The sequence below is a fragment of the Elephas maximus genome, chromosome 3 (assembly GCF_024166365.1).
Source record: "Elephas maximus indicus isolate mEleMax1 chromosome 3, mEleMax1 primary haplotype, whole genome shotgun sequence".
Classification (NCBI taxonomy): domain Eukaryota; kingdom Metazoa; phylum Chordata; class Mammalia; order Proboscidea; family Elephantidae; genus Elephas; species Elephas maximus.
The window spans coordinates 33673-49851 of NC_064821.1; the positions used below are offsets into that span (position 1 = coordinate 33673).

At 51.6% G+C, this 16179-nt stretch overlaps 1 protein-coding gene across 1 annotated transcript; it reads left to right on the top strand.

Moving 5' to 3' along the window:
• The first annotated feature begins 853 nt into the window (after positions 1-853).
• Positions 854-15084, top strand: PRDM9 (PR/SET domain 9). The gene is made up of 13 exons (XM_049880497.1): positions 854-861; positions 1497-1957; positions 2092-2355; positions 3524-3648; positions 4005-4128; positions 4405-4512; positions 5812-5861; positions 8393-8549; positions 9206-9307; positions 9478-9749; positions 10071-10138; positions 11174-11367; positions 13059-15084. The coding sequence occupies exons 1-13, from the start codon at positions 854-856 to the stop codon at positions 14864-14866; spliced, it is 3741 nt and encodes a 1246-aa protein (XP_049736454.1). The 3' UTR covers positions 14867-15084.
• Positions 15085-16179: the final 1095 nt, after the last annotated feature.

Below are 16179 nucleotides of genomic sequence, written 5' to 3' on the forward strand. Positions count from 1 at the left end.
TTGGAGGTTCAAATTCACCCAGGAGCTGGGGAAGAAAGGCCTGGCAATCTCCTTCTGAAAGGTCACAGGCATTGCAAACTTTATGGAGCACAGGTCTACTCTGACACACATCACCATGAGTTGGAATAGACTCAATGGTAACTTTTTTTTTTTCATGCTTCTATTGGAGGTGTAGGCACCCTGATGGCACAGTGGTTAAGCACTCGGCTGCTAACTGAAACTTCAGAGGTTCATATCCACACAGATCCATGGGAGAAAAGACCTGCTGATCTGCTCCCATAAAGATTATGGAAACACTACATGGTAGTTCTACTCTGTCATATACAGTGGCTATGAGTTGGAATTGACCCCACAGCACACAGCAACAACCCTGGGGTTCAAGCAATCAGATTCTTAAAAGGTTAAAAGATATAGAGTAAAACCTGCAAAAGCTGGAAACTGTGACACGGAAACCTGCCAGAGAAGGAAAACTAATATTTTCCACTGATAGAAATAGAAAAGTGTTAAGACTGCACCCTGTCAAAAGCGGAAGACATGCAAGACCCAGAAAAAAAGGCAGTCCAGTGGCGCTCTGGCTCTCACGGGTTCCACTGTATCAAGGCGCTGATGTGTAGGACTGTGAGCAGGAGGGTCAGGAGAGGGAGGCAGCTGTCCTGGGCTCCGTACATACATCCTCCTGCTCCTTCCCGAGGGTGGCTCCACGAGGAAGGTGCTCTTCTCTGCAGGACTCCCAGATACTCACCTTCTGGTGTCTACTCTGCTCCGCCCGGGAGGCCACCGAAGGAGGTTTGACTGAAAGGCGATGAAAAATCAGAATTTATTTTTGATTGGTGGATGTTTCCAAACTCTGGGGATGCTCACGTAGGGACAGAGAATTAGGAACCAGAGCATGGAGAGTCCAAGGCTTATCTGAAATGGCTTCTGCAGTATCATTACTTAATGGCTAACTGGTTTCTTAAAATGTTTTAAACCTCATCTCTGGTTCATCTTATGTACATAAAGTCTCTTACATTTATTTTAAGAAATTAATTGACTGCGTTGGGTATCTTAACTGGGTTCAGATAGAGACGTGTGATAAACCGTCAGGGAGAGGGTTAGCCATGAAAACTCTCTGTGTCAAAACCGGACAAGCAAGCACCGGGCTTCACCTCTCCCACGACTGCCTGAGCCTACAGCGTGGGAAGCCCGGGGACGGGAATCACGCATCTTGAATCCAACTTGCTCCTTCCGTTTAGGAGGACTGACTGTCGTTTTATAAACTCTCCTGTCTGAGCAGAAGTGAGCTGCTCGCTTCTGTCGTGTAAAGATGGCACATCACTTTCTTTGCCTGATGCCATCTCTGGTCAGAGCGTGTGGGAAAGCTCAGGGAGATTAAACAGCTCTCAAGCCTCTCCGAAGATCAGCACAAAAAAACAGGCTCCATTTGGGGTAAGACGATCCTGTGTTGTGACTAAACGTACATAAACTACGCGTCTTTATGGTGCCAATCTCCTTAGGCCCCGCCCCCGCACGCCGAAGGCCCGCCCACCAGGCCCTGACGCCCCATCCCCCGCACGCCGAAGGCCCGCCCCCCGGGCCCTGACGCCCCGCCCCCGCACGCCGAAGGCCCGCCCGCCGGGCCCTGACGCCCCGCCCCTCCCCGAGGCCCGGCAGGCCCCGCCTCCGCCCTCAGCGCCTCGCCCGGGGCAGCGCCTGCTCCACACTTGGGGGCGCGAGGGAACGTTTGGAAACCACCCCACCCGCATGCATGACTCCGACAGCCGTACTGAGCCGTCGTCGGCCGGGCTGCCCCACCGACTGGAGCCCGTGGAGCATCAGTCACCTCTCTCAGCTCCCACGGACGCCTGGACCCGGAGACCCAGAGCAGCCAATCCCCGCGGGGTGGGCGTGACCTTCCGCAGGGGCGGGAAGATCTGGTCCCCCACCCACAGCCCACATCCCAACTGGGTTCTGTCCGGTGACTGACAGAAAAGGCTCCGCCCAAGCCCTGCCCCCCAGCCCCACCCTGGTCGCCGATTGGTCGGGCCGCTCTATCCGCGCGTTGATTGGCGGCCTGAGCCTGACGGCGCATTAAAGGCGGGTTCCTCGTAGTTCACCGCGCCCTTCCTGAGGAGCCGCAGGTGCTCAGAGACGGCGCCAGCGGGTGGGCAGCGCGGGAGAGCCGAGGGGACGCTAACAGGACACGGGGTGCTTCTGCCATGCTTCAGACCCTTATAAGGCTTCATAAGCTGTCCGGCCGAGACCTTCAAATGCCAGCCTGCGAGACCCCAGATCTCACCCCGAGAGGCTCCAAATCCCGCCAGCTTGAGGGACCTCCAAACTCCCTCAGCACGAGAGACCCCAAACCCCCTTACCGTGAGGAGCCCCAAGTCCCCTCATCCTTAGACCCTCAAATCTCCTGAACCTGAAGAACCCCAATTCCCCTCAGCTTGAGAAACACTAAATCTCTTAACCACAGAGACCCTAAATTTACCCAGCTTCAGAGGCCCTATACCCCCGTCAGCCTGGGGACTCTTAATCTCATCAGCCTCAGAGACCCAAAATAACCTCATTGTTAGATACCCTAAATCTTTTTAATAACTTCAAAGCCCCTCAGCCTAAAACCAAAAACCAAACCAAACCGGTCGCCATGGACAGACCCTAAATCTCCTGAGGGAGCCTGAGGCACCCTCCAATCCCCTTAACCTGGTGGATCCCAAATCCTCTCAGACTAAGCACCCCAAATATCAGAAAAACCCCAAATCCTCATCTCCCATGAGATTCCAAATCCCTTGACCTTGAGGGAGCCCAAATCGCCTCAGCTTCAGAGATCACAAATGCCCTCATCCTCAGACACCCCAAAAACCTTCAGCCTGAATGACACAAAATCCCCTTGATATAGAAGACCCCAAGTCCCCTCACCATGAGACCCCAAATCCCCTCACCCTGGGAGACTCCAAATCTCACCCTGAGAGACCCCCAAGTCCTCTCACCCTGACCCCAAGTCCCCTCACCCTGAGAGACCCCAAGTGCCCTCATCCTGAGAGACCCCAAATCGCCTCACCCTGAGAGACCCCACATCCCCTCACCCTGAGAGACCCCCAAGTCCCTTCACCCTGAGAGACCCCAAGTCCCTTCACCCTGAGACCCCACGTCCCCTCACCGTGAGAGACCCCCGAGTCCCCTCACCCTGAGAGACCCCCGAGTCCCCTCACCCTGAGAGAACCCCAAGTCTCCTCACCCTGAGAGATCGCTGCTTTTAGACAACCAGCCTACTTTGTTAGATTTTTCCAGAATGCCCAGGTGGAGACCCCAGATCCTTCTCTGAGAAACGCCATTTCCTCTCACTGGAGCAGGATCCCGAAGCCCCAGTCTAACCCCAAGGACCCCTCGAATCGAGTTGCACTAACGCATCGGGGTCTGCCCGGCCTCGGGGACCCCTGACCCGTCAGCACCCCGACCTCCTGCAGCTCTAGCGCAGGACACACGGGCACGGGGGCGGTGGTCCAGCGGTTGCCTCTTCCAGAACCTTCTCTTTCCACAGGCGCTGTGGCCTTGGGCTGGGACACTCCGGGCTGGGCCGGGGGCGGTGCTGGTACCATGAGCCCCGCCAGGGCAGCCAAGAAGAACCCTAGGGGAGATGTGGGGAGCGCTGGGAGGACGCCCACGGTGAGGGCGGGAGTACCCAGGCGAGGAGAGGAGGCCACAGGGAGTGCCAGGGAGGGGTGTCTATGGGTAGGGCGGGGGTGGGGATGGTCTCTGGGGAGGGCAGGGGGAGGGCCTACGGTGGTGGCAGGGGGTCCACCGGAAGAAAGGGGAGGGGGCTGTGGGAGAATCAGGACGCCTACATCAGCACCTGCTCTGTTCGGGAGCCCTGGAAGATGCCCAGCATCCACTCAGTTCACTATCAGGACACAGGGAGGGAGAGTCATTGTCCCCAGCTGCCGGTGCCCAGGTGGAGGGACAGGCCAGCTGGGCGTGGGTCCCCACTAGTGAGCCATTGCAGGAATGTGTCCTTTCTCTAGGCCAAGGACACTTTCAGAGACATTTCCATTTACTTCTCCAAGGAAGAGTGGGCGGAGATGGGAGAGTGGGAGAAATTCCGCTACAGGAATGTGAAAAGGAACTACGAGGCGCTGGTCACTATAGGTAACTGAAGGTGCTGGGTGCACAGAGCTGTGGGTTCTCAGTCCCTGCACTCTTGTGACTCCCTCCTGCGTGCAGGGAGTTGGTGCTCTTGTTAGGTGCCATGGAGTCAGTTTGACTCATAGTGACCCTGTGTGCCTAGGGAGACTGGGGGCGGGGGGGGGAGTTGCTTTTCTTGTGTCCATACTAGGCTCTCCCAGCCCATCCACTGAGCCACCGCCCTTCCTTCTTCCTCCCAGCTTTTCCCTCGGAGGACAAAGGTTTTGCTTCTCTTTCCAGGTCTTAGAGCCCCTCGCCCAGCTTTCATGTGTCACCGCAGGCAGGCCATCAAAGCCCAGGTGGATAACACTGAGGATTCTGATGAGGAATGGACACCTAGGCAGCAAGGTGAGGCCAGCGGGATTTCCAGGGGCCAAGTCTCAGCCACTCCTCAGGAGTTAACAAAGGAAAGGGCTTGTTCACACAAAGGCATAAATGTTCAGCAAACGAGCAAGATCTAAAGGGTACATACAGCAAGAGGCCAGTCACTGGAAGTTTTAAAATGTGTAAGATGATAGTGTGTGTTATTCGTAACTAAATTAATAAATGGTAAATGGATAGAAATCTGAATGTGAATAAGAAATACCAAATTCAGAATAGTTGTCACCACCAGAGAAAGAGGAAGGACTCACAGGTGACTTAGCTGTGATTAGTTTTTGTGTTATAATTTTAAAATAGAAATAAAAAGATCAGAAGCAGTAGTAGCAGAATGTTGAGGTCTCACTGAATGGTAGTGGGTATATAGGTTTTTCCAGTGTAATTCTCCATACTCTTCTTTATGCTTAAAATTTATGATCTTTTTTTTTTTAAGGAGATTGTTTTTGCTAAACATTGATAATTAATCAAAGGACAATTAAGAAAGCTTTAGTTAAACTGTAAAACCACTTTCTAATGATAATTTTATAGTGGTTCATAGTTACTGGATTAAGTGTCTTACAAGAGAAAACGATTAACACATTTGTAAAGATACATAATTTATGTACATTTAATCACAACACAGGATCGTCTTACCCCAAATGGAGCCTGTTTTTTTGTGCTGATCTTCGGAGAGGCTTGAGAGCTGTTTAATCTCCCTGAGCTTTCCCACACGCTCTGACCAGAGATGGCATCAGGCAAAGAAAGTGATGTGCCATCTTTACACGACAGAAGCGAGCAGCTCACTTCTGCTCAGACAGGAGAGTTTATAAAACGACAGTCAGTCCTCCTAAACGGAAGGAGCAAGTTGGATTCACGATGCGTGATTCCCGTCCCCGGGCTTCCCACGCTGTAGGCTCAGGCAGTCGTGGGAGAGGTGAAGCCCGGTGCTTGCTTGTCCGGTTTTGACACAGAGAGTTTTCATGGCTAACCCTCTCCCTGACGGTTTATCACACGTCTCTATCTGAACCCAGTTAAGATACCCAACGCAGTCAATTAATTTCTTAAAATAAATGTAAGAGACTTTATGTACATAAGATGAACCAGAGATGAGGTTTAAAACATTTTAAGAAACCAGTTAGCCATTAAGTAATGATACTGCAGAAGCCATTTCAGATAAGCCTTGGACTCTCCATGCTCTGGTTCCTAATTCTCTGTCCCTACGTGAGCATCCCCAGAGTTTGGAAATATCCACCAATCAAAAATAAATTCTGATTTTTCATCGCCTTTCAGTCAAACCTCCTTCGGTGGCCTCCCGGGCGGAGCAGAGTAGACACCAGAAGGTGAGTATCTGGGAGTCCTGCAGAGAAGAGCACCTTCCTCGTGGAGCCACCCTCGGGAAGGAGCAGGAGGATGTATGTACGGAGCCCAGGACAGCTGCCTCCCTCTCCTGACCCTCCTGCTCACAGTCCTACACATCACCGTCTTGATAGTAACAACAGCAACAGAAATAGCTACCACTTGTTTTATTTCCACAGTATTCCTGACTTTATTTTAAGGACTTTACATGAATAAAGTCGCTTAAATCTTATCACTTAATAGATAACTTAAGAACACAGAATGAAGCAGAGATGAAATTTTATCTAGATTTTTTTTTTAGCATTTTAAGAAAGTGATTCGTTGACTCCCCAGCAGAAGCATAAAAAAATAAAAAGTTGCCGTTGAGTCTTTCCCAGCTCACGGCAACCCTATGTGTCAAGGGGCGAACTGTGCTCCATGAGGTTTTCATTGGCTGTGACCTTTCAGAAGTAGATCACAAGGCCTTTCTTCCAAGCACTTCTAGATGGATTCTGACCTCCAACCTCTTCGTTGGTAGCTGAGCGCTTAACTGCTTGTGCCACCCAGGGACTCCAAACAGAAAAACAGTTGCTATTGAGTCTATTCCGATTCATGGCGACCCCACGTGTGTCAGAGTAGAGGTTTGCAATGCCGGTGACCTTTCGGAAGCAGATTGCCAGCCCTTTCTTCCAAGGCGCCTCTGGGTGGATTTGAACCTCCAACCTTTCAGTTCGTAGCTGAGTGCTTAACTGTCTGTGCCACCCAGAGACTCCAGACTAGAAGCATCGGCTTTAATTGATGACACTGCAGAAATCATTTCCAAAGCACCCTTGGTCCAAGCAAGCCTGTGAGGTAGCTACTTTAGTGACTGTAGACGAGGAAACTGAGGTGCAGGCGTGTTCATTTACACACCTGACATCACAGTATCAGTGGGAGTACAGTCTAATCCAAAAAACTTTCTTGTTCATTAAAATCTGCACATATTTGTGAAGCTCAGGCTGTCTCCTCCGAGGCCCAGCTGATGATTCAAACCTCATTCCTTCTCTGCTGTGCTAAAGCGGTTGCTGCTCTAAGAGCCTTACTCAGGGAAGCTTACGTTTACCTGGTTTCCTTGTCATTCCATCACGTGCAAATGTAAGGGCAGCTTGTACAGTGGATTGTCCCAGGTGAAGAAGGAGACATGTCCCCACCCTCAGGGGCTCCCACTTAAGAGGAGGCAGCTCCCAGCCCTGAGGAGCTTCAGAGTGATGATTGAGGAAAGAGTGAGACAAGGACTTAAGGATTTCTGTCAGATACACACTATTCAGTAGAAGCTCCTCCTTCTGGGACTGATTTCAAATGCTCATTCCTGTAGGAAGAAGTAACAGCTGTCCTCTGGTCTCTGATTAGGTGCATCTCACGTGGTTTGAATGGTCTCCTTAGCTGGCCCCTCTGCATGAGAGCTCATTGGGAGCCTGCTCCTTATCTGTCTCGGAAGTCCCAGGCCCACCTGAATGTTTTCTGAATGACTGATTGCACATTTGCAAATTAAACTATGGATAAGAAGGTTAAAGAGCCCTGGTGGCACAGTGGTTAAGAGCTCAGCTGCTAACCAAAAGGTCAGCAGCGCGAATCCACCAGCTGCTCCTTGGAAACCATATGGGGCAGTTCTTCTCTGTCCTCTAGGGTCGCTATGAGTCGGAACTGACGTGACAGCAATGGGTTTGGTTTTTGTTTTTAAGAAGGTTAAGGAATGCTGAAGATGATACCTGTGAGTTAGATTTCAACTGTGGAGATGGTCGAGGAGGTGAATTTTGTAGCACAACTGTCAAAGAAATAGTCTCACATTTATGCTGTATTCAATAACTCACAAAACATTTCAATGAGCATTATTACATTTAAAGTTCACTGTAACCTTAAGGATTAGGATCTATGCCCATTTATGCACAAGGAAACTAAAGGAAAGATCAAAAGAATTAGCTAATGGCATATACTTATTCAGCGGAATTGGTACAGGAACCAGCTAATTTAATTCCAATTTTCCAGTATTTTCTAATTCCAAAGTAAGTATTCTTTCCAGGATATGGCAATTTTTAACTTTTTAGCATCACTGTCTCTGTTGTCAAGATACTTTTCTGCAGGCGTGTCTGTTCTCTTCCCAGTCGTGCTGCCCTACCACCTTGTTTCTGGCATGCTTTGTCCCCCTTCTGCTTTTCTACATTTTATCTCCCATCAAATTCCACTGGTTTCTATAAGACTCCCTCTTTCTATAAGCCCCACACTGTCTCTCACAGGCTTTGTTGATTCTCAGCTAGTCTCCTCAAGCCTTCTCCTTCCCTCACTGGCTCCTACACAAAGACATTTGGGGAAAGTTGAAGGGAAAGAGCCTGAAGACATGGGTTCCTGTCAGGTCCTTCCTCTTCCCTCAAGCCCTCTGGCTGCCCAGGTACCTCAGGGTTGTTGCAGCTCTAGCTAAGGTCATGTGTGTGGAAATGTCGCATCCTAAAGCACTGAAGAAATGCTTGTTGTCCTTTAATATATGACTCTCACATTAAAGGGAACGCCCAAGGCGCTGCTAGGTAATGAATCTAGTTTGAAGGAAGTGTCAGGAACAGCAATTTTGCTGAACACAACTGGCTCAGAGCAGGCCCAGAAGCCGGTGTCGTCTCCTGGAGAAGCAAGTACCTCTGATCAGCCCTCGAGGCGGAAACTGGGTAAGAAAATAACTGGGGTCTAGTCCCTCCAGCTCCTCTAGAAAGGTTCACGAGCATGGTCTATGCACCTAGGTTTAAGCTGGAGACAAGAAGTTGAATGCATTATTGAATGTGATTAATTTCAAAGTCACAGACCTTGGTTCTAATCTACACGGAAGCACTGGGCATAGGCAAATCTTCAAAGTTTTCTGAGGTCCAGATTCCTAATCTGTAAAATAAGGATGAAGATACAGAGCTCATATATTGTTTGAAAGCATTAAATTAAATATGAAGGAGCTGACACATGCTGGGTGTCCCATAAATCCATCTGTGACACTAGGCACCAAACCTTCATCAGTGTTTTTGCCCTCACTCAATTCCCAACACATAACACGCCTTCAACAAGTGTTTTCAGAATGAGCAAATGCGTGAAAGCCCCTTTTTTAAGTAGAAAGGTTGGGAAGTCAACCTGACAACGGGAGGAACAGAGCCTAAAGTTGCATTAAGCATCTGTAGTCAGTGTGTGTGGAGCTGTGGTCTTTGAACTGACAGTTATGGGAAAATCAGCCTGTAGAAGAACAGTGATGATTTGATGGGAGAGATCTCACGTTTTCTGACAAAGCAGGGACTCACACTCTACACCGCACCAGCCCACTCTCCTATCTCCTCCACCTCAGAGCCCAGGAGAAATGAGGTTGAGGTGAAGATGTACAACCTGCGAGAAAGAAAGGGCCTCGAGTACCAGGAGGTCAGTGAGCCCCAGGATGACGACTACCTTTGTAAGTGAGCCTCCTTCCCTCAGCAGAAGGCTTAGGTCCTGGTCCCAAAACAGTTTCCCTTCCCTAGTGACTTGGAGTCCAGGACTGAGATCTGGGCTCTTTCTGCTCCTGCTCTCTATGTCCAGGATTGTCCTACCCTGCATCCTAATCCCTACTGTTCCCTCCTGCAGATTGTGAGAAGTGCCAGAACTTCTTCATCGACACCTGTGCAGTTCATGGGGCCCCAATGTTTGTAAAGGACAGCCCTGTAGACAGGGGGCACCCCAATCACTCAGCCCTCACTCTGCCCCCTGGGCTGAGAATTGGACCATCCAGCATCCCCAAGGCTGGGCTCGGAGTATGGAACGAGGCGTCCGAGCTGCCACTGGGCCTTCATTTTGGACCCTATGAGGGCCAGGTGACAGAAGACAAGGAGGCAGCCAACAGCGGCTACTCCTGGCTGGTGAGAAGCACCCACTCCCTGCCCTATCCTCGCCCGTCTCCCTCTGTGCCTTGGTAGGGCCTGCTAGGGCCCACGGTGGTAATGGGCTAGCTCTGTGTACTGCCTGATCTCTGTGTGGCCCTGGAGCTCCTGTTGAAGATCAGAGGGAAAGCGGGGGACAGTGGGACAGAGATAATGAAAGTGCCTACCGCTACTCTGACTGACACTCCACACAGACCTGGAGGTGCTGACAAAGGGGCGTGTTGTGTTGCAGCAGACTCAGGAGAGTACAATAATTCCTTGGTTTATTAACCCAAAAATGCCCATTTTTCTGAAACTCAGATCACCAAGGGGAAGAACTGCTATGAGTATGTGGATGGAAAGGACGAGTCTTGGGCCAACTGGATGAGGTAAGGCCAGAAGGTGTTTGGCTTCAGAGAGTAAACAAGACTTACGAGCCCAGAGCTGCTTCCTTTTCATCATGCCTCTGTTGCTGGATTTTACACTCTGTCCTTTTTTCTCCATACAACTCTCTTGCATGTCTTGAGGCACTTAGAAATAAGGAGATGAAAACATATGTCCTCTGTGCCTAAACATCTGTGCTAGACAAGATTGCAGGGACACACAGGCAGTCACTCACGCTTCGTTTATCTGACGGACATCTGTTACGTGCTTACTGTGGCCTGCTTAGACGCTGCCGTTCAGGGCCAGGCCCTGCAGCCCATGTCCTTGTGGACACCATGGACTTACTGGAGACAGACATTAAACAGTTTGTTATAGAAATATATCACTATAATTTTCATATCTTTCGAGAACTAGTGCCAAGTTAACCTAAAACAAGGGACCTTTAATCTGGGAGATCAGACCTGACGGAAGCCTGCGTGCGGTAAGCCACAGGCTATTCATGGACACCAGCCCATGATCCAGCCCCTCTCCTTAAGGGTTCTCATTCTACTGGGGTACACAGTGAGACAAAAGACCTCAATGTGTCTGTGGGAACCTGGAGGGCAGGTGAATAGTACTTACATAAAGTGTGGGGAGATTGGAGAAAGGCCTCTCAGAAGAAGAGAGACTTGGGCTAAGCACTGAATGACCTGTATTTATTTAGAAGCAGAGTGCATCACCAAGTGCCATGTTCTGTGGCATAAAACACAAACTAGTTTAGAGTTCAGAGATGCTGCACTTCACTGTGTTAATACCCAATCAAGGTGGAGGTAAGTCTGGGACTGGGCTTTGGAACATGGTTGATTAGGCCAGGGAGGAGCATCACCACACACTGGGCTTGGGGAGAGGATTTCACGTGACATCACAAACAAGGCTGAGGTGGGCACAGAAGGTTTCCGTGGGGAGCCTCAGAACCTCAAACATCAGGAGGGTGCAGGAGCAGGACCTGACACTCCCGGCCACTCACCGTCAGTCGTTCTGTCATGTCCTGTCAACCTCAGGTATGTGAACTGCGCCCGGGACGAGGAGGAGCAGAACCTGGTGGCCTTTCAGTACCACAGGCAGATCTTCTACCGGACCTGCCGCACCATCCAGCCTGACTGTGAACTGCTAGTCTGGTATGGGGACGAGTACGGCCAGGAGCTGGGCATCAAGTGGGGCAGCAGGTGGAAGAAGGAGCTCACTTCAGGGACAGGTGGGCACTGGGAACCCTTCTGCTTGCAGATTTTCCTAGTCCAACCCATAAGTAGAGTAGAATCCATCTAAAGTCGGTGAAATTCACAGCAGGTGCTCCCAAAATGAAGGATTCATTTTATATGCCTTTTACTCTGGAACAATTTTAAAGTTTTTGTTCCTATTTTATTTTTTAATGCTTCAGGCACAAAGTGTATAACAGTACACAGTGCTAGAGGCAAAAATAAGCTCTCAGACACTGGCCAGCTCCCACCAAGGGGGTTCTTGTGGCCCTTTTAGCTCTTTCTTTTTAATCTCCTCCATATGCCTAAAAAACATTCGTACACTGTCATTCAATCAGTCATCCTGTGAGTTCCTGCTCTGTGCTAGTTGGGTCCCACAAACTGGAAACACAGATTGATCGGATTAACCCCTCTGGAGCAGCTGACACGAGGAAAACAGAACATCAACATATAGAACATAGGCACACGTGTGTCACACCAGACAGTGAGCATGCACGTGTGTCTTCCACACCAGACAGCAAGCATGCACACGTGTGTGTCACACCAGACAGTGAGCACACACGTGTGTCTTCCACACCAGACAGCAAGCTGTGCAGAAACTCAATCCGGTGGGAGGGCAGAGTGGGAGGGGAGGCTGAGCGCTGCAGAGGCGTCAGGAGGCCTCCCTCAGAGTCCTCACGAAAAGGTGGACTGAGACCTGCAAACACCTGTGGGCAGAGGGCTCAGGTGGAGGGAGAATGCACCCAACCACCCGAGGCAGGAAAGAGTCAGGGTGTTCGAGGAACAGCCAGGAGACCTCTAAGGAGAAAAGTGGGTGAGGGGAGCAGAGAGAGTTGAAGTCAGAGAGATACACAGCAGCCGGGAAAAGCAGGGCCTGTGATTCACACCACAAAATCAGGGTTTGTCCTGAGTGAGACGGAGGCCGACGGGGATTTCCAGCATCATCTGTGCAGGACGATGCCTTGGTTTATCTGTGGAATGAAGATGTGGTGGGGACACACTCAGGGGCTACTTCAGTGTCCAGATGAGAGGGTGGTGGGCAAAGGTGCGAGTCAAGAGGGTGTGAGAAGTCTGAACAAGGTATAATTTGGAACAGGACTTCCTAACCCCTTTCAGCTGGGGTAAGACTGAGTGAAATCAAGTATGAACAGAAAGAGCCTGAGAAAGTACACATTTTCACGTGTTTTCATTTCGTAATTTCTGGAAAACTAGGAGAGACACAAGTCAGCAGGACCCAGCGTCCTTTAGTCGGTGGCCTGGGCCAGCCCTGTCTCCTTCACACCTGAGTCTCTGAGAAAGAAGGAGGCAGAGTGGTCCTTGGTCAAACACGTCTTAACTCACACATGCTCTCCAACCACTGGTCCACACTGCCTTCCCATGTGGGGACCTCTGGGCCGAGGGCTCCTGACTCAGTGGATCCCACCCCTTTCCCAGCAAGGAAAAGAGCAAGGCTTTCCTCCAATTCCTACTTTAAGGCCCCTCATCTGGCTGAAATGTAGAGAAGGGCCTTGATGTGGGTTTCCAGATAGCTGAGGAAGATATAATGAATGAAAATGGAGTGAAAAGCAGGCCTATGAAGGAGGGTGCTGTGGAGGCAGATCCTGTGTTCTGAACACGCTGGGAATGAGACAAAGCAGGCCGGCAGGCAGCCTTGTCTACATGGACTCTGACTGAAAACTTTCTCTTTCAGGAGAACCAAAGCCAGAGATCCACCCATGTCCCTCCTGCCGTCTGGCCTTCTCCAGTCAGAAATTCCTCAGCCAACACATGAAGCACAGCCACCCCTCTCCGCCCTTCCCAGGAACACCTGAAAGAAAATACCTCCAACCAGAGGACCCCCGGCCAGGGGGTCGGAGGCAGCAGCGTTCTGAGCAACACATGTGGAGTGACAAAGCAGAAGACCCAGAGGCTGGAGATGGGTCCAGACTGGTGTTTGAAAGGACAAGGCGGGGGTGTATTTCAAAGGCCTGCTCCAGCCTACCCAAAGGACAAATAGGGAGCTCTAGGGAGGGTAACAGAATGATGGAGACAAAGCCCAGCCCAGGCCAGAAAGCGAATCCTGAGGACGCAGAGAAATTATTCCTGGGGGTAGGAACCTCAAGAATTGCAAAAGTCAGGTGTAGAGAGTGTGGACAAGGCTTTAGCCAGAAGTCAGTCCTCATCAGGCACCAGAAGACACACTCGGGGGAGAAGCCCTATGTCTGCGGGGAGTGTGGGCGAGGCTTTAGTGTAAAGTCAGTCCTCATCACACACCAGAGGACACACTCGGGGGAGAAGCCCTATGTCTGCGGCGAGTGTGGGCGAGGCTTTAGTGTAAAGTCAGTCCTCATCACACACCAGAGGACACACTCGGGGGAGAAGCCCTATGTCTGCGGGGAGTGTGGGCGAGGCTTTAGCCAGAAGTCAGATCTCATCAGGCACCAGAAGACACACTCGGGGGAGAAGCCCTATGTCTGCGGGGAGTGTGGGCGAGGCTTTAGTGTAAAGTCAGTCCTCATCACACACCAGAGGACACACTCGGGGGAGAAGCCCTATGTCTGCGGGGAGTGTGGGCGAGGCTTTAGCCAGAAGTCAGATCTCATCAAACACCAGAGGACACACTCAGGGGAGAAGCCCTATGTCTGCGGCGAGTGTGGGCGAGGCTTTAGTGTAAAGTCAGTCCTCATCACACACCAGAGGACACACTCGGGGGAGAAGCCCTATGTCTGCGGGGAGTGTGGGCGAGGCTTTAGCCAGAAGTCAGATCTCATCAAACACCAGAGGACACACTCGGGGGAGAAGCCCTATGTCTGCGGGGAGTGTGGGCGAGGCTTTAGCCAGAAGTCAGATCTCATCAAACACCAGAGGACACACTCAGGGGAGAAGCCCTATGTCTGCGGGGAGTGTGGGCGAGGCTTTAGCCAGAAGTCAGTCCTCATCAAACACCAGAGGACACACTCAGGGGAGAAGCCCTACAGCTGCGGGGAGTGTGGGCGAGGCTTTAGCCGGAAGTCAGTCCTCATCACACACCAGAGGACACACTCAGGGGAGAAGCCCTATGTCTGCGGGGAGTGTGGGCGAGGCTTTAGCCAGAAGTCAAACCTCATCACACACCAGAGGACACACTCAGGGGAGAAGCCCTATGTCTGCAGGGAGTGTGGGCGAGGCTTTAGCCGGAAGTCAAACCTCATCACACACCAGAGGACACACTCAGGGGAGAAGCCCTATGTCTGCGGGGAGTGTGGGCGAGGCTTTAGCCAGAAGTCAGTCCTCATCACACACCAGAGGACACACTCAGGGGAGAAGCCCTATGTCTGCAGGGAGTGTGGGCGAGGCTTTAGCCGGAAGTCAGTCCTCATCACACACCAGAGGACACACTCAGGGGAGAAGCCCTATGTCTGTGGGGAGTGTAGGCGAGGCTTTAGTGTAAAGTCAGCCCTCATTGGACATGGGAGAAGGAAATGCAGCAAGTCTGCTGAACCCTTACACTTCCCAAGAGTGTCAAGAGACCAGAAATAACTGAGTAAACAGATTCTCTGCTGTCGTGTAAACGAATGAGGTAGAAAAGCCCAGAGGGTCCCTGAAGTGGTCAGGGTGGTGTTGACTGTGGTTTTCCTTCCCAACCAATGGTCTCCCTTGGTGTTTAGGCCTCTTGTAATAAATGTTGCCTCCACATATAGTTGTAGCCTCACCAGAAGGCATAGAGAGCTCACACTCTCGGCCTGGGATTCCACAGCAGTTTGGCCCCTGACAAGCTGAGGCCTAGAGCCTAGTTAAATGATGGAAGAATCTAACCTGGGCCCGGGGAGAGAGGCTGGGATGGTCTGTCAGTTGGCGAAGGGAGCCCCCTGCGCTCCTGGGAGGTGTGACCTCTTCTCCTAATGGCCACTCCCTCCTGGACCACCTGGAAGCATAGCTCTCCAGTTCTCCTCAGGGCTCAGCGCCCCCCAGGACCCCAGAACCACACTTCTCCCAGAACACCAACCCCATGCCCGTCCCCTTGGCTGTCCCCCAACCACCCTCTCCTCAGAGCCTTGTAACCCTTGGCCCTGCCCAGGCCAGGCCATCAGCCCCATGTCCGCAGCCCCTCACTGCCCCTCCCCAGGGCTAAGCCTCTCTGGCAGGACCACACGGGCCCCATCCAGGTCTCGACCACCCAGACACTTGCGGAACGGATACCCAGTCCTCCTGGGCTATGGCCGGTTCTGTCCTGACCCCCTGGGGGCACCATGGTGGGGGCTCAGGGTGACATTTTGAGCTCTCTGACTCTCAGGTCCAAGTTCACCCTTAGTTGTTGGCTCCATGGGGAAAAAGTTAAGAAGGGAGCAAGTGTTTTTCCTTTGGCAGCTGAGGTGATGCTAAACTTTGTCAGTAGAGGGCGCTGGGGGCCGCAGGAGAGAAACTTTTCCTTCCCTGGGGAGGGCGCTTCCCCCCTGCTGCTTGGTCCCTGCAGTTGATGCAGCAGCCTTGTTCTCCTGCCTGCCCCAGCCCAGGAAGCTGCCCCCTCGTTCTCGCAGGGCCCCAGGCTGTCCTCCAGGTGCCCTGCGTCCTGAGGGTGCAGGTGAGGGTGGGCTCTTCAGGGTCCTCACAACGCTGACTTTGTTTCTCACCCCCCCCATCTACCCTGCTGTCATGGGCTGATTTGTGGCCCCCCCAAAATATCTCCACGTCCTAGCCCCCCATGCCTGTGAATGAGACCTTATTTGGGAAAAGGGTCTTTGCAGATGTAATTAAAGGGCCTCAAGATGAGGTCATCTCGATTAACCAGATGGGCCCTGAGGCCAATGACCAGCGTTCTCATAAACGGAGACACACAGAGGGGAGACACAGAG